This window comes from Dunckerocampus dactyliophorus, chromosome 1 (genome assembly GCF_027744805.1).
Source record: "Dunckerocampus dactyliophorus isolate RoL2022-P2 chromosome 1, RoL_Ddac_1.1, whole genome shotgun sequence".
NCBI classification, from domain to species: domain Eukaryota; kingdom Metazoa; phylum Chordata; class Actinopteri; order Syngnathiformes; family Syngnathidae; genus Dunckerocampus; species Dunckerocampus dactyliophorus.
In genome coordinates this window covers 14,799,811-14,824,980 of record NC_072819.1, presented here as the reverse complement: position 1 = coordinate 14,824,980, position 25,170 = coordinate 14,799,811, and the positions used below count along the sequence as shown (strand labels likewise).

The 25,170-nt window shown below is 40.1% G+C and overlaps 3 protein-coding genes across 8 annotated transcripts; 1 reads left to right on the top strand and 2 right to left on the bottom strand.

Moving 5' to 3' along the window:
* Nucleotides 1-96: 96 nt before the first annotated feature.
* On the top strand, nt 97-21,456 carry actr8 (actin related protein 8). Of its 5 annotated transcripts, none has more exons than XR_008572216.1 (14): nt 97-369; nt 693-863; nt 947-1,057; nt 2,492-2,596; nt 2,692-2,865; nt 3,465-3,558; nt 3,635-3,767; nt 6,163-6,316; nt 6,418-6,513; nt 6,606-6,746; nt 6,920-7,223; nt 7,313-7,476; nt 8,128-9,389; nt 19,735-21,454. XR_008572216.1 is itself a non-coding variant. In XM_054784260.1 (14 exons), the coding sequence occupies exons 1-14, from the start codon at nt 238-240 to the stop codon at nt 19,739-19,741; spliced, it is 1,926 nt and encodes a 641-aa protein (XP_054640235.1). In that variant the 5' UTR covers nt 97-237; the 3' UTR covers nt 19,742-21,456. The 5 variants fall into 5 exon arrangements, 3 of the variants coding, with proteins under 3 accessions (XP_054640235.1, XP_054640260.1, XP_054640244.1); XR_008572217.1 differs by lacking the exon at nt 19,735-21,454 and adding an exon at nt 18,797-19,443; XM_054784260.1 differs by having other exon boundaries at nt 8,128-8,267; nt 19,735-21,456.
* Nucleotides 10,393-12,064, bottom strand: selenok (selenoprotein K). Its single transcript, XM_054784324.1, has 4 exons — nt 11,822-12,064; nt 11,294-11,384; nt 11,075-11,152; nt 10,393-10,789 (listed from the first exon to the last, which is right to left on the bottom strand). The coding sequence occupies exons 1-4, from the start codon at nt 11,838-11,840 to the stop codon at nt 10,690-10,692; spliced, it is 288 nt and encodes a 95-aa protein (XP_054640299.1). The 5' UTR covers nt 11,841-12,064; the 3' UTR covers nt 10,393-10,689.
* Nucleotides 14,939-23,038, bottom strand: LOC129186243 (lamina-associated polypeptide 2, isoforms beta/gamma-like). Of its 2 annotated transcripts, none has more exons than XM_054784301.1 (11): nt 22,835-23,038; nt 21,896-22,004; nt 21,662-21,778; nt 21,569-21,600; nt 20,196-20,243; nt 19,989-20,132; nt 19,829-19,898; nt 19,661-19,728; nt 18,783-18,863; nt 18,515-18,567; nt 14,939-17,311 (listed from the first exon to the last, which is right to left on the bottom strand). In XM_054784301.1, exons 1-11 carry the CDS (start codon nt 22,994-22,996, stop codon nt 17,026-17,028), a joined length of 1,170 nt encoding a protein of 389 aa, XP_054640276.1. In that variant the 5' UTR covers nt 22,997-23,038; the 3' UTR covers nt 14,939-17,025. The 2 variants fall into 2 exon arrangements, with proteins under 2 accessions (XP_054640276.1, XP_054640287.1); XM_054784312.1 differs by having other exon boundaries at nt 21,896-22,001.
* Between the last annotated feature and the right edge of the window lie 2,132 nt (nt 23,039-25,170).

The window sequence follows — 25,170 nt, the reverse complement described above, 5'->3', positions numbered from 1 at the left end:
AGCTTTTGGCTGTTTATAGTGATGTCTTTCAAATAACGTTTGTTGTTTAAAAAAACGTAGCCACTGAAGACGCGAATCCACTCGGTCTAGGGGGTGTGGCTTATTTTCTGCACGTCATCAAACACGGAAGTAATGTCCTCTGCTGCTAACACTACGACGTGCTTTGAGTGAAGCACTTTAAATCCTTGCTTTGGATTGCTTTTTAAGGCAGCGACACCAATTTAGTCGACGGAGGCTATGACTCAGGCTGAAAAGGAGCAGGATAATGGAAAAGAAAAAGAAAAAGAGCGAGACAAAGAGAAGGAGAGGGAGCAGCGAGGGGTGAAAAGACCCATTGCACCGCCGACCATCACGGAGCCGCTGCAGGAGGTGAGCTGGCTAGTTGACTGTTATCTGCTGTTTTGTTTCGCAAATGGCTATTCATCTTGTAATGGTAAGGTAGGGCACATTTTCGATAGTTGCCCGTAGTTGGCCGGTTAGCTCCGTTGGTTAGAACGTGGTTCTAATAACGCCAAGGTTTGCGGTTTTATCCCTGTATGGGAACACGTAGGTATTTATTCAGAAATCCTCATGGGCTAAATTAAAACTGTTTATTTAACCGAAGTTTCTCCACTCGTGACACCCTAATATTCAATGTAATTACAGTGTGCAATGAAGTAAATATTGTTATTTATCTTTGTCCGCTTTTGCAGCAAATACAGAGCAACTTTATCATCATCATCCACCCTGGTTCAAGGACGCTCCGCATAGGTCGAGCGACAGACAACCTCCCCATAACCATCCCGCATGTGATTGCGCGCCGACACAAGCAAAGTGGACAACTCAGATATGAAGACGCCTGGCTGCTGAGGGAAGGTCTAAATGTACGTCACTTGTAGTCTTTAGAGATTTGTGTGCTTACTAATTTTTGACCTCATTTTCATGATCATTTTATGCTATTTGGTAGAAACCTGAGAGTAATGAGCAGAGGCAGAATGGACTGAAAATGGTAGACCAGGCCATTTGGTCCAAAAAGATGTCCAATGGTGTGAGGAGGACACCGGTGTCTGCTGAACAGGTGTGCTTCAAGAAATATACAACATTCCGTGGTCTACAAAAGCAAATAACCGCCCGGGTCTCTAATTAGCACCTCTTCAAAAACATGGTACACTCTTGATCAAAATATTAAGACCATTTGAAAAATTGCAAGAATTTACATTTTCCACTGTTTGATATTAAGGAGGTTCTAAGTATAGCTTCAAAATGTATAAAAAACAATGAGGGTGAAACGATACATGTTTTTGAGGAACCAATTTATGTAGAGAAATGTGCTGTTCATCAGCTGATTAAAGTTTAAGGCCTTCAGAAAATAAGAATTTCCCTTTTACAGTACATGTATACACACTTCACTTTCAGATTGGACTTCTCAGCTTTACCTTTTGATTCTCATCCCATATGTAAACACATTCCAATTTTAAGATGTCATCATACTTGCAATGGCCTTGGCCTAAAATTTCATGCTAAGTCTGAATGTCATAGCACCCATTACATTCATCAAAGTTCATTCATTGACAGTATTTAAATAAAATAGTTTGTACATGAATGTCAAAGGTCATACCACCTTTACTGTCTCAAGCACACTTTGGCAATGCCCTTCTGCGCTTTACCGCTCACCCTCACCCCGTCAGCTAGTTCCAATATATGCCGACCCTAGTGAGGACAAGCGGGATAGAAAATGGATGGATGGATGGAATATACGAGTAACAATGGAGACATTGGCATTAACTGTTGTGGCTGGAGGCAACCTCCTGATGTACTGTATTTTTTTTTAAATTACCTCCACAAGATAAATAAGAAATTAAACCACTGAAATTCTCAATAATACATTTTTCCGATTGGGGGGAAAAAAGAGAAATATAATTACCCGGTCCCTAGGTTAAACTGTCTCCATCATAAAATGGTTACTAACTGTACAGGCAAGTCTTACAGAACTTACAACTTTTAAAATAAGCTAATCTGCAAAAACGTTAAAACATGGCTTTAGGCAACTTCCTGATATAGTTTTTTTAATTAACTCTACAAGACGGCAGGAGCTACATTTCAAGTACTGTATCATGTGTAGTCAGCATCCAACAGGGGTCGCTTTAAAATATTGCGTTGTTGGTGTAAAAGTCATGCGTGTTACACTTGCTCTACTGTTGTTTACAATTAACTCATCGGCGCTATCAATGCGGACTGAGCAGTTTGTGCCTTACTGCTATTACAACATTGGTTCTGTTGCTGCTTTGTTGTGCAACATACTTGTTAATAAATGACCATGTGGTCAAACCTTTCCACTTTCTTATGCACTTCAAAGCATTATTAATGTTAAAAGGCATCTTTGTGGTTTAGAAAAATAAACACCCTGACGATAATTTGAGCATTTATGGTATTGTTATATTGTGCTGGTTCACCAAGCATCATTATCGTGCAGTCCAGTGGACAGTCTTAACGCCCTGTCTTGTGTTTATAGGCAAGAGCATACAACTGTCAGATCCGTCCTGCAGTGTTGGACAGCAGCTCCAGAGTGAAGTGGACCAACACAGCTCACCATCCGCCTCACTTGGTGGGAGAGGAGGTCAGTATAGTGAGTCTGGATGGTAAACAGAACCTCAAAAATAAGTTTGGCTTCACTTCAATGCCTTGACCTCTCTTCCTGTCATCATCTTGCAGGCACTGTATGTGAAGCCAACAGACTGTTACGACATCCACTGGCCTGTATTGAGAGGCCAGCTCAACGTGCACGCTGGCCCTGGAGGATCACTGACGGCTGTCCTGGCCGATCTTGAGACCATTTGGAGTCATGTTATTCAAAAGCACCTGGAGATACCCCTCAAAGACTTAAAGGTAGGGGACATTCCTCTCAGTTATGAACCGTTTAGACAAAAAATTGTCTCTTAATTAGGCAGTTTATCAATCTGATGTTGGACTCAACCCCTTAAATCTTAAATCTTCATCTCAGATAGACATTTTGGACAATTGTACTGCATGTGTCCAACTTGGTGATAATAGATGATAATTTTTGGTTCCAGCATGGCCTTGCGCCCACTCTGACCTGACAAATGGACAAAAATTCCTACAGACACACTCCTCTTTTAGAACGTTTTCCTATCAATTGTTGCAAAAAAGGGGTGACCAAACCCGTATTTTCCCCTGTTTTCACTTCCTGTAGGTGGAATCACCACATGTCCCAATACTTTTGTCATTTTAGTGTACCTTCAAAGAAACATAACCCCAAGAAAAGTGGATGCGTTACCAGAAAGACCTTGTCTGCTAGAGAACGCCTGAAAATGACCTCAAACCACCTGCGGCTCCAATAGTTATTTTTTTTTTACCACGGTCATTGAAAGCACCAAAAAAAGCTAAATCACAGTTTCAACATTTTGCAATTAAAGACAGTTGTTTTGTATTTTCATGCCATGTTAATGTTTTGTGATTATCCTCAGTATTACAGATGCATCCTCTTGGTTCCTGACATCTACAATAGGCAGCATGTTAAGGAGTTGGTCTCCATGCTGCTCCTGAATATGGACTTCTCAGGTATTCCATTTGTGATGCTGATCTGCTCAAAAATCCCCAGATTTGTCTTATTTTTTTGTCCTGTGTCTGTGTTTAGCAATCATCGTGCATCAAGAGTCTGTGTGCGCTACATTCGGCAGCGGGTTGAGCAGCGCCTGCGTCGTCGACGTTGGAGACCAGAAGACCAGTCTCTGCTGTGTGGAGGACGGAGTTTCACATCGGAACTCCAGGTCAGCTTGTTGAATTTGATGGCATTGGCAAGGTTGTGACGTGTTTTTGCTATGTCTTGAAGCATCACAAGACAGCGCAATTACATAATTATAGATTGTTCCCTAAACGGGCTGCAGTAGAAGTTGAGATTGAAGGTACACAGGAAGCTGTTCAGTCGAGAAATATTGGTTCAGGACCATTTGTAAGTATAAAAATAACAATTTGTTAATATTTTACAGACTGTTAAAAAGTGAATGACGTAAGGGTTCACAAGCTGGCAAAGTTAACACATCAAAACAGCTCTATCGCCTTCAATTTTGCTACCTTCTTATCACCTGTCTTAGACTAACCATCAGTACTAACTAATCAGTAGGTGGGATTTCATGTATTATATTACACTTGAAGAGATGTGTCAACCAAGACAGTCACTCAACATCCAGAGCCTTGAGAAACCTTGCGAAACTTGCACTTTACTTATACTTAATGTCCCCGGACTCCGCTTCCTCTATGGGAGGTACTGTATGTCAGTTGGATTGAGAAGGGCCTCAAAGTATTCCTTCCACTGCCCGACTACGTCCTCAGTTGAGGTCAGACAGCTGCCATCTTAGTGTGGACCGGGCACTTCTTTCCTTTTCTGAGGCATCGAATAATTTGCCGGAACATCTTCGAGGCCGATTGAAAGTTGTGCTCCATGGCCCACCAAACCTCTCCAACACCACAGTTTTTGCCCCAACCACCGCCGAAGCGGGGTGCCGCTTGGCCTGCCAGTGCCGGTGAGCTGCTTCAGGAGTCTCACAAGCCATCCATGCTCAAAATGCCTCCTTCTTCAGATTGACGGCACCTCAAATCTAACCCTAACCAATGTCTACCATCGGGTTTGGGGTTTGCCCCCACAACTGGCACCGACTACCTTGCGGCCATAGATCCGATCGGCTGCCTCAGCAATGGAGGTACAGAATACTGCCCATTCAGACTCGATATCCTCGTCCATCTCCGGGAAACAGGCAAAGCTCTGCCGGAGGTGGGAGTTGAAGACAAAGTCGAATATAGACCGGTGGCCTATGGTGTCCTGGTGCCAGATGCACTTATGGACAAACACATCATCCGGGTTCAGACCGGGGAGGCTGTTCCTCCCAATCATGCCCCTCCAGGTCACACTGCCATTGCCCACATGAGTGTTGAAGTCTCAATGGAGTCACCAGCACCGATGCTATAAAGCACCACCCCAATGGACCCCAAGAAGTCTGGGTACTCTGAACTGCTGTTTGGCGCAACGATAGTCAGGACCATTTCCCCAACCCGAAAGCGTAGGGAAATTACCCTGTCGTTCATCGGTGATGACTCCAACATAGAGGCACTGAGCCGGGGTACTATTAATAAGCCCACACCAGCTCGCCGCCTCTCCCCTGCGGCAACTGCAGAGTAGAACGAGGTTCAGCCCCTCTCTTGGAGTTTGGTTCCAGAAACCATACTGTGGGTCGAGATGAGTCCGACTATGTCTAGTCAGAATGTCTCACCCTCTCGCACAAGCTCGGGCTCCTTCCTCACCAGAGATGTGGCATCCCATGTCCCAAGAACCAGATTTGGTTATATGCTTGTATGCATTCACACACAGTATCAGCATTTGGGAACAAGGATGAAGTGTTGCAAAAAGTCATGCTTAAGTTTGACTTTTGCATCCCACAGCACACAACTACGGTGCCTTCAAGGACCAAAGGGAAACAAAGTGAAATGACAAAAAAAACATTATCAGATCAAATTATGGGCTTATAACACTTGGTGTTTAGCTCTGAGCTTGCTTTCTGGTTCTTTGTTCCATTATTATTATTATTTTCTAAAAAGAAATATTATAATGTTGAAAAATACGCTTCTTACATTATTGTCCAATTTAATTTATTGTAAATCACTAATATTAATCCATCCATCCATCCATCCCTCTTCTATACCGCTTATCTTCACTAGGGTTGCGGCGGTATGCTGGAGCCTATCCCAGCTGACTTTGGGCAAGAGGCGCGTTACACCCTGGATTGGTTGCCACTAATATCCATACATAAAGTTATTTATATATATAGTATATGTTTACAAGAAATTATGATCAGGTAATGCATGTCCATATTATGTGCTACAAATAATACAATGACAGGCATTCATTTTTAAAAAATTGATTTTTGAAATGGAATTTTACAGTTAATCTAAGAATTGATTGTAAATGTTTTTTAAAAATAAAATGCAAAAAATTGTACATCAATTGAATAATTATGTACGGTATATGAAATTACATTTTAGTTATTGACATGTATTTAATTTTAAATATGTTTTATGTAATCTGAAACATGAATTACTCCAATAATTAATTTAATTTAATGAATTTTTAAATACATAATTTTCACGGTTTACCTCTGTTGAATTTGATAGGTTGTCTTTGGCTTACGGCGGCTCGGACGTGACTCGCATTTTCTTCTGGCTCCTGCAGAGGGCAGGATTTCCCTACAGAGACTGTCAGCTGTCCAACAGGTTGGACTGTCAGCTGCTGCAGCAGGTCAAAGAGACACTCTGCCATCTGGACCAGGTATGTGTTAGTAAGCCGTATATGATCCAAGATGTTATGACATGAATTCTTTATTTCTTTTGAAAGCTTGCAAATCAATTCAAAATATTTTCTCATATTAGGATATATCTGGACTACAGGATCATGAATTTCAAACACGTTTCCCAGATGCGCCAGCTCTTCTCTATCAGGTTCGCCTAGGAGATGAGAAATTACAGGTACTCATGAGTTAAGTCCAGTCCATGTTGATTTATACATGTCTGAACATCCACTTGATTCAAGTATTTCTTCTTTCCTTCACATGAAATAGGCACCCATGGGTCTTTTCTACCCAAGCACCTTTGGCATCATGGGTCAGAAGATGACATTACTGCAGTACCGTTCCCAAGGTGACTCCGAGGACCCTCATGATGAGCTCTATTTACTGGCCACACACAGCAAACAAGACCAGGTAAAATAGCTTGGAATTTGTATTAGCTGCAAAGGGAGAGTCCCACTGACTACACTACACTGACTACTCTCAAGAATATCCAAGTTTCATTTCTATAGTGTTACCCTTTGAGAAGATGTCATTTTTATGTAGTTTAGGGCCTCAATCCTGTGTTATTATATTTTTTCCAACAGTCTTCCAAGTCTGCGTCAGACCGAAAGGTGCTCTCTAGATCAGGGGGAGCTTTGGACGGGGACATGAGTGGCCAAGGAGGGGTTGGGGAGCTATCAGAGATGCCCAGGGGGGGTGGCGGCGGTGGTGGGGCAGTACAAGGGGAGATGGAGATTGGGGCTACCCAAGCGGAGTGCCTGATGGGGGTCGGGGAGGCGGAGGAGCCTCTGTCTACACACCTCTCCAGGAAGACCGCAATCATGAGCCAGTTTGAAGGCAAAGCGCTGGGCTTGGATAAAGCCATCCTGCACAGCATCGACTGCTGTGGTAAGGAAGCACAGATAGGAAGCTTAAGTATCGCTAGAACTAGTTAATGAAAGTAAGTAAAGTATCTTATCTTATTCTTCTGTCGACAGCATCGGACGAGACCAAGCGAAAGATGTACAGCTCCATCCTGGTGGTGGGGGGCGGGCTAATGTTTCACGGGGCTCAGGAGTTCCTGCTTCACCGCATCATCAACAAGATGCCGCCCTCCTTCAGACGGCTTGTAGACAATGTGGAAGTTATCACCAGGCCAAAGGTACAAGTGTAGAGCCAATCGGCAGTTGAGAACTAAATTATTCATACTGAAAAAAGTTAGTTACGTTTGCGCTGCGGAAGAATACATAGGCAAAATACTACATAGTCATGTGTCGCTACACCGAGGAAGGACGTAGCTTTTGTTTTTAGTTAACCTTTTCAAACTTTAACCGCCATTTTGACTCCCAAGTATAAGTAAAAAAGTAAAATGAAATTAGTGTAAAATGCTGCGAAAGTGGAGAAATGCCGCCAAACATTGGCCACATTCCCGTTCAGCTTAAAACTGACAGTGCAAACCAAGCAGCATAGTGGTCTTCATCACCCCAATAAGCCTGTTTGTCCCTCCCTTGCAACACCCCTGACAGTGTGCAAGATAACCAGAGGGATAAAAGCAAGGAATTGTTCTTTTTTTAAAATTACTGTTTCATTTAATTATTGTATTTATTATTTTTAGGACAGTATATGTCCTTCATTTGTTCTGCGTCCACTGAGAGTGACTTAGGTGTTCGTTTAGGTATAAGTTCCGACTTATACTAAAACTCAGAAAAATGAACTTTTGCATAGACCGAGGACCTCCTATGTTTTACATTTGGTGATTGGTGATGAAGTATGTATTTTATAAGTAATGTACTATTTATTGACATCATTGCAGGACATGGACCCACGTCTGATATCGTGGAAGGGCGGAGCAGTGCTGGCGTGTCTGGACACCACACAGGAAATGTGGATCCACCAGCGGGAGTGGCAGCGTTTTGGCGTTCGAATGCTTCGTGAGCGAGCAGCTTTTGTCTGGTGAAAGCACACGTTTACAAATAAAAATACACAAAATGACAATTTTCAAGTTTAAAGAAGGCAAAAAAAAAACCAAACCCAGTCACATTAAACAATTACAGTGGATTGGATATAAATGAGGGGCTTTCTGGATATCTGCCCCATACTGAACATGTGCTGTATGTCCATCAAGAATTTGGGTTGGGTGTCCCATAAAATAAACAGGGTTCTAGCTTTTCCAGAAAATAATCATTTGAAGTTGGAATAGTAGATTTAAGTTAATTTAATTACCCTTCATTAGCGTCAGGCTTAGTATTATTGTAATTAATACAGTAGTATTTGTTTTGTTGTAAATAACACAGTTGGGTTGATTATTGGGTCACTAAAGCTTGATTACATACAGCATACTGATTTCAAATCTGAACTTCAGTTCTTTACACATTTTCAGTAAAAGTCAATACACAGTCCACGATATACTTTTACTATTAGTAAATTAACTATAAACGAAGATACACAGGCCATTTGTTACAGTAGCACAATTCTATTTATCAATTTGCAGTAGTTGGCAGTAAATTAAAGCCATCTAAAAAGCTGAACATTTGTTGGTACATTTTACAAATAAAATATAATGTGCAATGGGGGTGCAACTGTAAATATTAATTACCGTATTTCCTTACAGTGGTCGTTGATGCATATTTACTCAAATGCAGAGAGTACACTAGGTCCCCAACTTACGAACACCCGACTAGCGAACATTCGCGGATACGAACACAAGCCGACTGGTCTATTATTTTATTTTGCCTTGTAGTCGCTCAATCAGTATTTATACTGCTACTGTACATGCTTGGCCAGTAGAGGGCACTGTGACACTGCTAATGGGACCAAGAGGCAGCGTTAGAGCTAATGGGACCAACAGAGGAAGAGTTAGACGCTGGGGAGATAAAGCTAAATGGAAAGCTAAATTGTACAACCCGGACAAATGGTGGATTAAAGTTTATGAAGAGTTAATAGGCCTGCTTAATTCTACACCACCCACAGAACACTACCTCTTTAGAAGAGTCTAACGACGACAACTTGTCCTTTTTTTCAATAACTCCTCCTCCACCACCACGACGACGTATGCTCGACCACTCCTCTTCCAAGGTAAATAACATTTATCATTACGTATTATATCACTTTTATTGTTTTTTTTCATTAATTATCCTCATTTAATATTACTATTGCATCCAAACTCATATTTACATACATACACATATACTGTATATGTATACACGTACATGTAGTACCTATATCATTGGTAATATTACCTTTTCCACTACTTAAGAACAATTCGACATAAGAATGGTCGTCTAGAACCAATTGTGTTTGTATGTTGGGCACCTAGTGTACCAGGCATCTATTAGTCAACATGCATTATTTCCCCAGAAATAAATGACAAGCACTATATTAATTTTATTGAGAAAAGTAACACATAACTTTTGAAGATTTTTATTTTAACCAAGTGGTATATCATTTTTAATATCCTTCTAATGTGCAGCACAAACTACAGTAGAGCACAGAAAACAGTCCATCCATGTTCTATGGCACTTGTCCTCACTATGGCCGCAGGGGTATACTGGAGCCTAAGCTGGGTGAGAGGCGGGGTACACCCTGGACTGGTGGCCAGCCAATTGCAGGGCTCATATAGACAACCAACCATTCACATTCACATTCACATTCATACCTATGGACAATTTAGAGTCTCCAATTAATCTAACATGCATGTTTTTGGAATGTGGGAGGAAACCGGAGTACCCGGAGAAAACCCACGAACGGGGAGAACATAAACTCCACACAGAAATGCCCTCCTGACTGTGTGGCCAACATGCGGTGGCAGAAAACACTCAATATATGTAATTTATGTAGTCAAAACAGCTTCAGCAAAAGCAGGGGTGGAAATGGGGGTTGGAGGAAGCCGTTTGAGGAGCTGCTGGATCGGCCATTCTGGTTCCTATGTGTAGGAATTCCCGGAAAGGCGTCAGAAAACTGCTGAAGACAGTGGCAGCTGGACTCAGTAGCTGGCCCCACGCCTACACATTTATTAGTGTAGGCGTTTACCTGCAGGAAAACAGGCATTATATACAACAAGATTATTCATTCTATTAATTAATATTACAATCTGATGATAGCCATTCCATACATCAGCTGTATTAAAAAATGTGCCTTTTAAAAAGGTAATAATGCTCTGTATTGACTTATTACTGTAACAGTGTGTATTACTGTGGTAACACTATGAAGTTTTGTAGGCTTGTACTACGTCATACTAAGCTGAGTTTAGTATTTTGGCCCTCTCACATAGATGGAAAACTTCTCTGAAAGTGTCAACAATTTTTGTACTGGATCTCAGATTGTGCAGGTGTACCAAATGTTATAGCGAGTGAGGGTGCGAGTATATGTTGTAGCCTCACCTTCCTCATCCTCCTCCGCCCATTGGTGGAGGACTGGGACCGCCACCAAAATTGATTCTTCCCATCCGCCTTCGACCACCAGGGGGACCAGGAGGACTGTGACAGAGAATGACCAAACAGGAAAACAGAACAGAAATTTTAACTTCTCTGTGGCTGTGTAGTAAAATATGGCTAAAAAAAAAGAAAAATGTAAATATACAGTATGTTGCCAAATGAACTTAATTTAGTCTCTGTGGGCGAGTACATAATTTATTGTTTAACTGTCTACAATTAAGAGTGGCCTACTTTCTTTTACACTTGTATAGAACAGAGAAACACTGATTATCAACTAGTGAATCTATAAAGGGGAAATAAAAGTATCTTAAAAATAATTGTGCTTACCCTCTGCCATCAGAAAACCATGATAAGTCACTGTTATTGCCATGCTTCGTCAGGTCCGGGTGAATTATTGTTTTAAAGCTGGAAGGGGACAAAGGGACCAACATATATATTATATATATATACACACACTAATATATGCTCAGTGAACAAATAGCATTTATGACAAATACCGGAAATGCAGCTCTTTACAATGGGTCAACAATACCAATATTGACTTACAACAGGCCTAAAAACTCCACTGCTCCCCAAAACAGGTCGACCAGTAGGGATAGTCTCCATGGTGACTGGCTCCTGCTGTCCAGAACCTGGCCTGGTACAGATACAAGAAAGATAGGATATAGTTAACGTCAATAATAAACACATAACCTTATAATTAAGTATAGATCATAAACACGAATCACTGTTACCATTCTTTTCACGTACATGTTTTTGAAACGTGTCAAGCATGGGTCATCGATCAACATAATACATCGAGCATATATGTTAAGAAGTACATTGATGCCATGTGCTGGGTAGCCGAGGAAGCAGTTAGTAAAACGTTTTATCAGAAAATATTGGTTATTTGTTGAGCAATCAACACGAACATGATGGCTAACTAGCTAGCTGCTCTAAACACTAACTCCATACTCGTGTCACATTTCATAAGTAAGACTGACTGTAAAACACTAAGAAATACTCTAAAACATCAGGTGACATAAGGCGGAAATAGATTTACAGACATTTTTAAAACATTATAAACCCACTCACCATTAGACACGTACACCATCTTTAGGAAGTCGCAACTGTTTACTTGGGTTGCACTTCCGGGTTTGTTGGCGACGGTATAAAATACGATACCAAAATAGATATTGAATTAAATGCCAAAAGTCACCATAAACAGTAATAGCATTTTTACGTCATCAACACGAATAGCCTAGTACGCCAAATACGTGTTTTCTGTATTTTTTTTCATCTACTATCAGGTGAAGTCAGAATGGGTAGCTTGAGCCAAAATGGACGTCTCACAATGACGCAGCAGACACACGTGATTTCTCCCAGCCAATTAGTCGAAACATGACAACGATGAAAACGAAAATGTTAAGTTTACTTTTACAGTGCACTGTGTCAGTGCATCATACTGCTACTTCTACAAAATAAAATTAGGAGAAACAGCATTTTTCAGACTAAATAAACATTTAACTAATTGAGATTTACTGAATACAGCCATGATACATGTATTTAACATACGTAGAAATATATAATATAAACTTTTTATGCGTAAAAAAAGTATTGGAACTTGGAGAACAACGTCTACTGCTGTCATGGTGGCCGCATACCTGAAGTGGTCTTCAATAATAGCAGGCCAGTCTGGACACATTGGATACATTTTATTTAACATATTTTTTCATTATAACAAAAATAGCTACTCTCACTTTTCTTTTAAGATGTTACTATACTATGTTTGAAACAATTGCAGACAGAACTAAAATATACTATCTGATACAGCAAATTATGGAGCAACACTTACACAATTTAATTCACATCTGCAGGCAATTTAACCTACAATTTCAACTGAGTCATATAATCAGAGTACAACCACGTTTTCATGTATGTTAATTTTGTTGGTAAATGTCGATGGTACTACTTTACGCAGAAGGCTTTGCGCTCGAAGAGAACCGGAGTAAACTGGCTGTTGCTCAGGCTACGAGCAAGTAAGAGTGATGTGCTAATAAAGCAATAAAGACTTCATAAATATTGTTGTACTCTGCTGTTCCTGGTTTGTTAAGCAACAAACAATATTGATTAAATATTTGGATTGTAATTGTGATGGTTTCAGCGGAGCAGTCACGCTACTTACGCACAAAGTATTGCAGAACCACGCTTTGTTGCTTTGTTTTATGACTGTGGTGGTGTTGCCTAGTGATGTGTCGGTCACGAACAAATCGGCTCTAAAAGCCGGCTCTTTGAAATGAATGACAGGAGCCAGCTCTCGTCGTTTGGAGCTGATTATCCTCGTTTTTTACTGTTAAAGGCGAATGTCACTGGTCAAGATGTGTAGTGGCGCCTCTGTGTCCGCACTGAGCAGCGGAGGGCTGGGGTTAAACACACACAGCACCAGTGTGTGCTTGTCCCTAAATCTGGCGACATTCCAAACCCTCATTTTCTCAAAAATGACTAACGAAAAATCAGCATCGTTGGAGAGTTTTCTGGTATTTAGGGACTTAAAAGTGAAAGCACGTATTGTTCTGCAGTTTCTGTTCTTACTCCGCTGATCTGCCCCGCTCCAAAGCACTCACAAGGGGTCAGTGTGCAGTCAGCTCCGGCGGCACACTGAGAGCATAGTGGAACTCTACGCATCCATGAATCACTCAACCGGGAGGCGCGATGCTGCTGGGGTGGATGGTGAATACGTAAATGTTTTAGTCTTCATGAAATGACTACTCACTACACTCAAGTCTCATTCGGTCTTGGTCACTTACCTGTCAGTGTGTCAGAACGTGTGATGGAAGCATGTTGTGTGATAAATGAAGCAAGTAGTCCTAACTGAAGGATGAAAGGTGGAGGCTGGAGGCGAGTACGGATGTAATTATTACGCTGTCTAGACTTTGAAAGGCGCTGGCCGACAAAATAAAAATAAAAATTATTTTCATTTTGATGAAGTGATGGCCAATTTTAAATGAACAAACCAAGTGTATCTGGATTTCAAAACTTCACATAACGCGGAAAGGAGAAACAGGATCAGCCCGTCAAAGCTGAGGCACTTTTTTGTTTTTTTTATGCCAATCTTCAGTAAAGACAACTGTTACCTGGTTGCTGCTTTTTGGTTTGCATGTTTTAATTTGTGTTTTGTTGATGCTGTGTTTGACTGTAAATAGTTAGAAATTTGCATGCAGAGATTTGTTTATTGAGACGGGGGTTTTGTTTTTGTATTTTATATTCCATTTTTTGTAGCTGTTCATTGTAGGCCTGTGCAAAATTCCAAATTCAATTCAATGCAATGAATTAATTTGAATTTGAATTGACTGCACCCAGCTGGATGTTGAATTTAATTCATGCCCTGCGATTGACTGTCAACCAGTCCAGGGTGTACCCCGCCTCGCGTCCGATGTCAGCTGGGATAGGCTCCAGCACCCCCGCAACCCTAGTGAGGATAAGCGGCATAGAAGATGGATGGATAGAATTTAATTCAATGCAATTCAGAGAAATTCATTCTCATCACATATCAGTGAGAATTAGATTCTTTTAACATACATTTTTCTTCAAAAGGACAGTAAAAGACATTAACATTAAGCATTTTGGCATGTCCACCACAATCCTGAGTTGCTTCTACAGATGCACTATCGAAAGTGTCCTTACAGCCTCCATCACTGTTTGGTACGGTAACTGTACAACACGTGATAGGAAGGCACTCCAGCGGGTGATCAAGATCTCACAGAACATTGTTGGGGCAGCCCTCCCCTCACTGCAAGACATTTATAAATCTAGAGTCCTATGCAGAACACACAACCTCATCAAGGACAGCACACATCCACAACACTCGTTATTCACACTCCTACCGTCAGGCAGACGCTACAGGAGTTTGAAGTCCAGGACCACAAGGCTGGCAAACAGCTTTTACCCACAGGCCATCAGGCTCCTCAACGAAGCACTCGCACACGCCGCACGCACACACTCATAGCACTTTATTTATTTGTATTATTTACTTGTATTAATGTCTCTTCTGTTGTTGTTGCTTAATTTATTGGTATATATGTTTATGTGTTTATGTTTCTTATGTTCTTATTCTTTCATTTTTCTTTCTTTTCTTGGGAGAATGAACAGAATAAGATTTTCATTGCATGGTATAACTGCTGTTGTACTATGCACATGACAATAAAACTCTCTTGAATCTTGAATTCTCCTTAATGTTGGAAAGTTTAGCGATTTATGCTAAGTCAAAGTATAAACCAGCTTTAGCCTTCAATTATTTAATAATTATCAATTTATTTCACTAGTGTGCTCCAAATGTTTGGACAGCCATTTAAAAGACTTGGATAAAGCAATTATCGTGCCAGGCCGAGTGCCCATGAGACAATTTTCTTTTGAATGACAAATCCTGTCAAGTTTTATTCTCACGAGAACTTGACACTCCTACTTAATTGTGCAAAAAGTTAAAAAAATAAATGAAATCAGGGGTGTCCAAACTTTTTTCCACTGAGCACCGCATACTGAAAAACCAAAAGATGTGGGGTCCACTTTGATATTTTTTAAAATTCTGTAACAAGGCAAAAAAATATATACTTACATTGCCTTTTTTCTGTGTTATTTTTTACAGTTTGGTTTACAGCCCAATAAAAACGGGCTGCAAATGGCACCCGGGCCACACTTTGCACCCTTGTGAATTAAATATGGAAAACCTAAAAAAAAATGACAAATGCTTCCTGTTTTAATCATACCAGTGTAAAAATAAGTTAACCACTGTTAATATTAAAACGTAAAAACAATACAATAGCAATTGTAATTTTTTTTTTTTTTTTACCCGTCCTGTCCAGCCTTTAAAGCAGATAGAATTGTAGATCTAAATGCCGTCAAGTGCTCAACAGATTTACTCTGCCAGGGAAAAGTGTGATATACAATTCCCGTTATACAGAATTTATTTGACTTTGGAGCAAATTTGGAGCGACCGGACCGGAGCAGGAGGGGACAGAGAAAAAGAGAAAAGAAAACCGGGGGGGGCAAAAAAAAAAAAAGAGACAAGAGACAAGGACAACAGCAGCAACAACAACAATTGTGACAACAAGAACAGAACAACAGAAACATACAGAACTACAGTACATCAGCAAATTAATGTGACAACTATAAAGACGAACAAGGACATAAGGACAAAACAATATCAACAACCACAATGACAAAGCTGTCAATGACAATCACACATAATAGCAGTCATGAAATGATGAACCACGATAGTGATCACAAGGACAATACTGCATTGAAACAGTCACACATAACTGTAGTAATGAAATATGATAGTGATCACAATGACAATACTGCATTGAAACAGTCACACATAACTGTAGTAATGAAATATGATAGTGATCACAATGACAATACTGCATTGAAACAGTCACACAACTGTAATGAAATGATTATGATAGTGAACAGAATGATAATTACTGTAATGCACAACATTGTAAAAAAAACTATAATCATACTGTTGATATCACCGTTGCTGTAATAAAACCAACAACATAACACCCTGGTTAACTCTGAGTAATGTGGGGAAGTACGTATGTACTGTGAGTGTGCATATGTACAGGTATCTCTGTATGTGGGGAAGACTTCATATATATGTAAAGGTGCAGAAATGTGTGGGCGTGTAATTGTCACTGAGAATGCATGAAAGGAAAGGCACACCCTCCACCCACCCAGTGGAGGCACGGGCAGCAGAGATATATCACCCAGCACCAGACCGCACGGAGCAAACCCCTTTATGCTCCCCCTCCCCAAAATATAACTAAAATAAATAAAGTACACACACACAGTGGTCGACTGCCCGACACCCCAAAGCCTCGCCCTATCCCCCGTTGGTAACCCAGCAATTGTGATTTTTAAGACATTATGGAATCACAGGAGTGCCAAAATTTAAAGGGAATACATGCAGAAATATAAAGAGTATCAATACAAAAAAAAAAAAATACACTAATGTATATTCTTTTTCCAATTTGGTCATTGCTTTTTAAAATCTAGTCCTAGTTTTATAAACATACATGCTTGCTGTGCACAGTTCATTACAGGTACTATATGAAGAAAAATAGCTTTATTGAAACAGGTTTTTAAAATATGACAATTACACAAGACAAAAAAAATACATTAGCAAATATAACTTAATATTTGCACCAAATACATAAACCTTAAAAAAAAGTGTACTATTTACCCCACAAGAGTGTATACCGACCAATATATTTACAAGTGTAAAACAAACAAAAAACAATTTAGTCCTGCCCTGAGACGGCTTGCTCCCCCTGCATGTCCGCCCCCTCACTACCAAAGCCTTGCATCAATTTGTACATCCACGCCAAGAGTGGACTCAGAGGCTCATCTTCAACAATCAACAGCAGCAGGGCGATTAAGACAAACGCCACAAATTGGATCTGGATGGGGACCAAGCGGCGTTCCACTTCCCTTCTCTCCTGCGTGGTAGGACTGACTGGTGTTTTAGGATAGGTGAACCGGACAGGCCTCCCTGCTGCACCCTTGATGGGCCTACGACACGTGGCGCTGCCACAAGTCAAAAACAAGAGTTTGTCTAACATGCTGTGGAAGGGGGAAAAAAAAAAAAAAATCCACACTTCTAAAGCCACACAGCAGCCATCAGGCATGACACCATCTCAGACCTCTTGACCTCGAGACTTCAGCACAGTGAGCATCTACTCCACATGTGCCTTTTTTTTAATAATTAAAATCATGGCAGAGACAAAATGTGATAGCCACAGAACTTATAAATACAGTACATCACAGGAAAGCCATATATACACACACACACGTCCATTATAGCGATCTAACTTATCTTAATTTATTGTGTAAAACTAAGACATGAATAACATCAAATTAAAAGCTAAAAAGGAATGCCGACCCACCATCCACCAGTTCAAGTTCCAGCCAAGTTTTTCCAGAGAGATTATTACATGGCTGTTTGACGTGTGTGGTAAAAGGCAGTGTGCTAGCATGAATTAACTTGAGACAAATGTGCACATTAGCACTCAATAAGTCATCAAAACTTACCTTTATGCATTCCCACATAGTATCAGCATTTGACACCAAATATGAGGTGAAAGAAAAATGGTAAAAATACGGTAGTAGCCTATCTGTGCGGCATGAGATAAAGTTAGCACACGCACAATGGACATGCGTCAAGTGAGACGGATGTAACAGAGAATCCGGACACTTTTCAAAATAAAACATCCAAAAAATGAAATAATGGAAATTTTTTCTTTCTCTGCGACCCGGTACCAAATGACCCACGGCCCTGTTCCGGGCTGTGGCCCGGGGACCACTGCTATACAGGACATCAGTTTATCCCTCTGTGCATCATGTCAAAGTTAAAGGTGAGCACAATTTAGGTTTTCATAAGTGATTAACTTTTTACACTTGACATTTTACAAGTTTTATTACAGTATATAATACACTTTATTGCGTTCAGGCTTGTCACAATTTTTAACATTTGAAATTATATGTAGGTTTGGTGCAAACTGGCATAATTTACTACATGTTGTATTTACACACAGCATATCCATGCTGTAAGTTGAGGACTTTGTATGTCACCATACTCAAATTATCAAAGTTAGCATCGACTCTTGCTGACTGTGGTTAAGTTCTTTTTAAACTTGTATAACAGTTAATGTTACTTAAAACATTGCCTGTTTTATGACGGCCACAGTTTGCTTGGTGAAGGCTGTACTATCAAATTGTGTTGTCACTCACTTGGTCACTGTGGGTGCGGTCTTAATGTCCTTGAAAGCAGTTTTCACTGGGTCCTGTGGAAGCACACGCAAACAAATCAACAGATGTTGAATAAAAAGCAGAAAAGTAAAAATAAACGGACACCGGTAAAAAGCCCCAAAAGAAAGGCGATAAGAACAAAAAATATGCATACACAGTCTATAATTTAACTAGCTTTTAAAAACAGATTAAGATCAGTCATGGTGTGCTCTCATAATTCAATATAACCCCCTTCATTAAAAGCTTGCACCTTTTTCCTTGTAGAAAGAGACACCATTGGAGTGCAGTATTGGGACCGCCTCCTCACATCAACAGCTGCCATCGTGTCCAACTAAAACAAGACAAACACTGCATGTTGAACTCCTAATGTGACTTAAGAAAAAAAAAAAAAGATGTGCCCCTCGACTCTGTCCTGTTGATGAGCACCAACAGCGAGACATCTTCCTCACTTGTTCACTCCAGCTTTGAGAGAAGAGGTGCTCAAACACTCGCTTTAAGTTAAAGGACCAACTGCTTCCTTATTGACTGATACTGCCCCTGACCAGCGCCTCTGTATACACTCACCACTTTACAAAAAAAAAAAAGGCTTCGCTACACATCTTTTAAATAGGTAAAGGCTTATGTATGAAAATTTGGCAATTAGGGTTTAAAAAAAAAAAAGTAGTAATTCTATGAGCTCCTGTTGTAAAGGTGTATACTGTATGAACAGGAGATTTGCATATTTGTCTATACTTGACAACTAAGGATGGATCCCATACTATAATACTGTAATCCTGACACATTGTAATGAATACCTAATAAATCAAGGCCTACTATGCCTACCACTTGACAGGACATCTTTATTTTAAAAAACAGGATTCACTACACATCTGAAAATAAAGCCCTGCCAACTATCCATCAGTCAGCTGCAGACATGGGAGCTGTAAGTTTAATCATTTCGTTCTTCAGCAAATAGGCCAACCAGGCTTGAAGTTGCTGTTAAAACGTGTGTGTACTCTCGCTAGTGTTGTTAACCTTTGTGTGCAGCATCAAGGACATCGTTTACTCATACTTTCAATACACTTGTGTATTTAAAGTGACCGACAACTACTACAAGGGACCTTAAATAATAAATCCGTATTGACTAACCCTGTTGGATGGAGACCAGTGCTCATGTACTTCACTCTCTTTCACCTCTGACCTCCGATTCTCCTTCTGTTTAGGGAGTGAAAAAGCATGAAGTGAAAATGGACTACGTACTGTACTCCAATCCAGTAATGAGAAAAGTGACAAGAAAAGCTGCGGACTAACTCCCCTCTTCAACCATTTGAGTGATGCTGAAGTTCCTCGTTGGCAAGGGAGAAGTCTGGATTGATTCAGCCAGAACCTGACAGATATTACTAATGAGCAAAACCTTCAACATTGAAAGCAACAAGGCAGAGTAAAGCCGTTCAGAGATATGGAGTACCATACTTGCCTTGGTTTCTAATGCGGAGTGTTGATGTAAAGTTGATGCTCTGTTCATTCCCTTGGCAATGTGAATACTTTGCATTGAGGATTTGGCAACTCTCCCCAAAGTCTGCTTGACTTCAGCATGCCGGGAGGCGTAAGTTACAGGACGCTACAAAAAAAACAACGACTCAAGACCGACAGTGACAAGAAAATATGAGCTATGTTTAATTACCAGTTTGGATGAAGGTAAAAAGCATTGTGGGTAACCATAACGTCCATTCTGTGGAAGAACGTACAAGCACATACTGTAAATATATACATACACAAAATACAAATATTAATTTAAACCTTTTCACTTCGTGTTGGTCTAATGGCTTCACAGCATCACACATCAGTTGGCGCCAATGTTCATTTTCCCCTCAACAAAATACATTTTATATTCAATACAGAGCAATTATTCCGTCAGTTCATTGTTCCTTGTGTCATTCAGTCTAGGGGGTGTGGCTTGCATATATCATGGCTGTCCAGCCCAAATCATGTACCACTGATTCTCCGGGCATTCAAATCGATCACAACCGCACTGTTCAGGTCGTCTTAGAAGACGTTACGCCTCTCATCCGAGCAGACGTCATCAGTTCAAAAGACAAAGGACAGTTTGAAAGGGCAGTGAGGGAAGCAGACACACAATGCTGTCCTTTCATCCCTTCCCAAAGATGGTCATTTAGCCTCTAACAAACAAGGCACGACCACCTTGGTTTCAGGTGGGTCCATGACGATTACATTTGACTGGGATGCCAACAAAGATACCATCCAAATGACCATTGGTGATGTGCAGAGGCCCCACTCTTTTTCATCCTAACGATAGTCATTTGACACCACTCAAGAGCCAACCGTGCCCGTCTAGAACTGCCGCCTCCTTCAGAGGATAAGTACATTGGATCTTGCACAAAGTGTGTGTCCCACCCAGTCTTTGAGCATGAACTGATGAAGCCTGCTTGGATGAGAGGCGAATCGTCAACCTGAACAGTCCAGCTGTGACCAATTGAATGCCCTGAGAATACAATGACCTGGATGAATGAGAATATTCACGGGCATGTTCCACTGAGTTTTTTTACAATTTTTTTTAATATAAATAGTTTAAGTTCTTATGTGGGGGGGAAAATATGTCTAAAAAAGAAAGGAAAAAAATCTAATATGGATATATGCTTTTATTGGACAGCAACCATTTGCCAGTTTTCCATTGGCCTTTAGGGCAGTTATTATTGAGCCCTATGAATTCTGCCTAGCAACAAGAGAACATCTAGCAGTCTCCATTCCAGAAACCGCTAGATAGGGGAAATTGTATTTTTTGTTCCCAGATAATCTTATTTCAATGAAGTTTTGTAATGTTCAAAAAATAAAATGCAATTGATAACATTGCTAACAAACGCAAATTGTAGGAGTAAGCAGCATACTTTTTAGTATGTATCGTAGTCTACCCAAGTCGTTCATGTGTGCGCGCACACACGGAATTGTACATTAAGCCTTTTATTATTTTACATTTAATAAATATGAAAGATGTTTTTCTTTCATTCTTTAATTTTATAGTGTCAAACTGGTTCTCACCTGGCTGCTTTCTTGTTCTGCTCCATCACGGCCTTCAGAAAAATTGTTGCCTTTTACTACAACGGGAAACATGAAGTGGTCATACAACAGTACCTGCTTCATAGTCCTCACTGTCAGAACACAACAGAATGATCTCTGCTACGTTTGATGTTTCCTGTCCACCAGCCTGGAGCCTCCTGAGCTTCCTCTCATACAAGGACCTGGTGGAGTCTACAGCATAGACACGTTACTTCTCTAATTTATGTATAAAAAAAAAAACAAACAACTTTAAGACAAAATAACTTAAAATGAAGTGACATCAATTGAATATGAGATTTCCAAGCATACCCACTATGGGTCCGGCTTTGATGCCATGCACAAGTAATGCGGCTTTAAGGTCGTCGTCAATCAGCGTGCTGGGATCTGGTTTTTCTTCATCTTCTGGCTTCTCTTCCTCCTCCAGCAAATCAAAATAAATGCTGTAATTACACAGTTCATTTACCTAAAGTTCAAAGAGACAAGGGCGGTAATTGGAGAGGTGGTTATTTCCTAAATGTGAAATCTCTTTACATACAAGTGTTACAAATCATTTTATCTTTAATGATATGGAGTGCAAACAAGTGAATCATCTCAACACTTTTACTGTAATTGATAAGAACATAAAGTAACATTTAATATAGTTTACCACTTTAATACTCACATCTTTATGGTAAAAGAGTCACTCTCAGCTTTATCCCTAAAACTACTACATTCTTCACAGCTGTGCCGCTGGCAAGAGCCTCCGGCTGTCTACCTTTGGTATTTTTGATTTTTTTTTTTAAATACACAATTAAAAAAAAAAAAAAACAGTTCGTTTCCCTCTGGAATTCTCCTCTTTTCCACTCCAATGTGGTGACTCTGCATTAGTTTGCTCCAAACCGTGCCAACAAGTTTGTTTAGCTCCTGTCTTTCGGAATAAATCTGCACATGCGCAGTAACATGGAATAGTCCACTGCATAAAAAGGGAGGGAGGAGCAGCAGCGATCATGATAGATTATGCATTTTGATGCCGTTTTCATCACGTGGATTAAGACAAAAAACAGTAATATGTACTTTAAATCCAATGGGGGAAAAAAACAGTTTTTAAATCAGACGTTTGGTGGCCCCTGGCAAAGTGCCCGTGTTTGTTTAATCCTAAGAACGCCCCCTGCCGACGTCATGTACAGTACACAAATTCGAATTCATACAAATTAAAGTTACATGTATCGTATCAATCCTCATGACTATAAATTAATTAGTTAAACTCACCTTCACATCTTGTTCTTCATTGTCCTCTTCGTCCTCCTCGCTGGAGAGAGCAGCAATTGTCTCATGGTACACGTGTTTCTTTTTCAAAAAGGCCACCGTGTCGTCAGTCACCTCCTTCGAAGCCCAAGAGGGACGAGCAGCCCTCCTCCTAAGCACCGGCATGTCAAATAAAAGGAGCAGTCGACGAGATTTAAATTCATGCGGAAGAAGGTCCGCCTTGAAGTAAGCTTGGTTGCATTCACAACAGCTGGGACTGATGACTTGATTGACAGCTGGCTGGAAATGAAATGACGGCCATCTTTATCTATCTTTAAGGCCACACGTTAAAGGGGACACTTTAAAAACTTTTATAAATTATACTTCTAGGAAAATTTGTAGTTTGCATGGTTAGCTGCCAAACGTCCTATAAATAATATAAAATAAAGTTTGGCTGCAAGTTGGAACCACGTGAACTCAATGAAGGGGTCAGAGGTTAAAATGGAGCAAATTATTTTTTTAAAAAGTGTGTAATTCATTTTAAAATATCAATTAAAGAATATAAAATAGCTGATTTATTTGAAAACAAAGCCATAATATATGTAATTCTTGGGGAAAAAATGAGGATGTAAAAAACAACCTTGAATTGACCCTAAATAAATCACTGTAGTCAATATATAAAATTACAAAAACACACATTTTACATTGGAATGCAAGTACAAATAGAGTGAAAAAAGTAGTCCGTTCATTTGAATGGATTTGTAATTAATGTAATGACATTTTGTAGTTCATGTAAAAATAGAAGCGTCAAACTAAATTATCCTTAAAATATTTTTTAAATATATTGGAAAAATACATGTCATGTATATAAAATGAGGAAAAAAATGGACTGTACCAAATTTAATTTACCTAAAATAAACTGTAGTCAAATAAAGAAAAAACAAATGCATGTAAAAATAGAAAATGTTTCCTAAATCCTAACTTGCATGCAACAAATAGTATAAAGGTAGGGTAAATGTATCCTTCTGAAATCCATTCATGTCGCTTATCATCATCGCGGGGGTATGCTGGAGCCTATCCCAGCTGACTTTGGGTGAGAGGTGGTGCACACCTTGGATTGGGCACATACAGTATAGACAAACCATTCACTCTCACATTCATACCTATGGACAATTTACTGTAGAGTCACCAATTAACCTAACATGCATTTTTTGGGAATGTGGGAGAATGTGGAGAAAACCCACGCACGCACAGGGAGAACATGCAAACTCCACACAGAGATGCCCAAGCGGAGATTCAAACCCGATCTCTTGACTGTGTGGCCAACATGCTAACCACTAGGCCACCGTGCGGACCCCCGTCTTGAAATACATTAATTTGTTATTCATGTACTGTAGTTTATTTAAAAATAGAAATGTAAAAACTAAGTGTATGATTACTGAAACTAGTCAATTTATTGCCAGAATATATAAACAGATTAATCTTAAACACGTTTTTTTTTTTTTATTTATACAAACCAAGCATGGGTTATTTGTCCTCATCGAAATCAAAATAAGACATCCAGAGAAATATGCTCCAACTATGAACACAAAATTATCCCCCCTGGAAAACGGAATTATCATTCACAAATATGATATTTTTTTGAAGTTGTACTTCCATTTTTAGAAACATGCTGCAACTTTTTGGAGATAATTAAATCAAGCAAAAAGCAACTATTATTGAGTCTCTCGTTATTATTTTACAAAAAACAGGAAACAGACGTCGATGTCCAGTAACTAATGGCTAAATAAACATACAGTACTCAGGCAAATAAACATCCATAATGAAGAATACTGTCCACATGCAGTTTACTTTACTGCTTGTCTTCCTCGTGGTTCTCAGTGACTTTCTTTCCTTGGTCATCATGTTTGAGTATGTCAGCGTCCAATAGTGGATTCCCAATAGTGCCACCTTCTCCATTGGCAGAAGCTTCCTCCGCTGCGCTCTTCTTGCTCTGGCCTTTGACCTTCGGGTTCTTCCTGGCCAGCGCGACGTGTCCATAGTTGTTGTACACGCTCATCACTTTGATGACCGTTCGACTGGACACGTCGCACAGCTTGGCCGTGTCTCGCACCGACATGCCTCCCAGCTGGGCCCCCACTATTTGGCCTCTCTGAAAGTCCGTCAGCTCGCTCATGTCTCCCTCTTCCTCTGCTGCTGCAGTGTCGAGACGATCCAGCTGTCAATCAAATCTTGGGGAACCTCCCCCTGAAGTGAAGATCAGGATTGATTGTTGATGTCTGGATGGAAGACACAGAAAAGTGCACATTTCTCTATTAAGGGTCCAGTTCATAAAGACAGTGGAACTGCCAACTTCAAAT

Excerpts from the sequence above, each read along its gene's own strand:
- actr8 (XM_054784260.1), top strand. The coding sequence starts at position 238 with ATGACTCAGGCTGAAAAGGAGCAGGATAATGGAAAAGAAAAAGAAAAA. Across the intron at positions 370-692 it reads TCACGGAGCCGCTGCAGGAG|CAAATACAGAGCAACTTTAT; the intron begins GTGAGCTGGCTA and ends CCGCTTTTGCAG. Across the intron at positions 6,747-6,919 it reads CACACAGCAAACAAGACCAG|TCTTCCAAGTCTGCGTCAGA; the intron begins GTAAAATAGCTT and ends TTTTTCCAACAG.
- LOC129186243 (XM_054784301.1), bottom strand. The coding sequence starts at position 22,996 with ATGCCGGTGCTTAGGAGGAGGGCTGCTCGTCCCTCTTGGGCTTCGAAG. Across the intron at positions 20,133-20,195 it reads TTTTACCTTCATCCAAACTG|CGTCCTGTAACTTACGCCTC; the intron begins GTAATTAAACAT and ends TTTTTTTTGTAG. Across the intron at positions 18,864-19,660 it reads ACTGGTCTCCATCCAACAGG|TTGGACACGATGGCAGCTGT; the intron begins GTTAGTCAATAC and ends GTCTTGTTTTAG.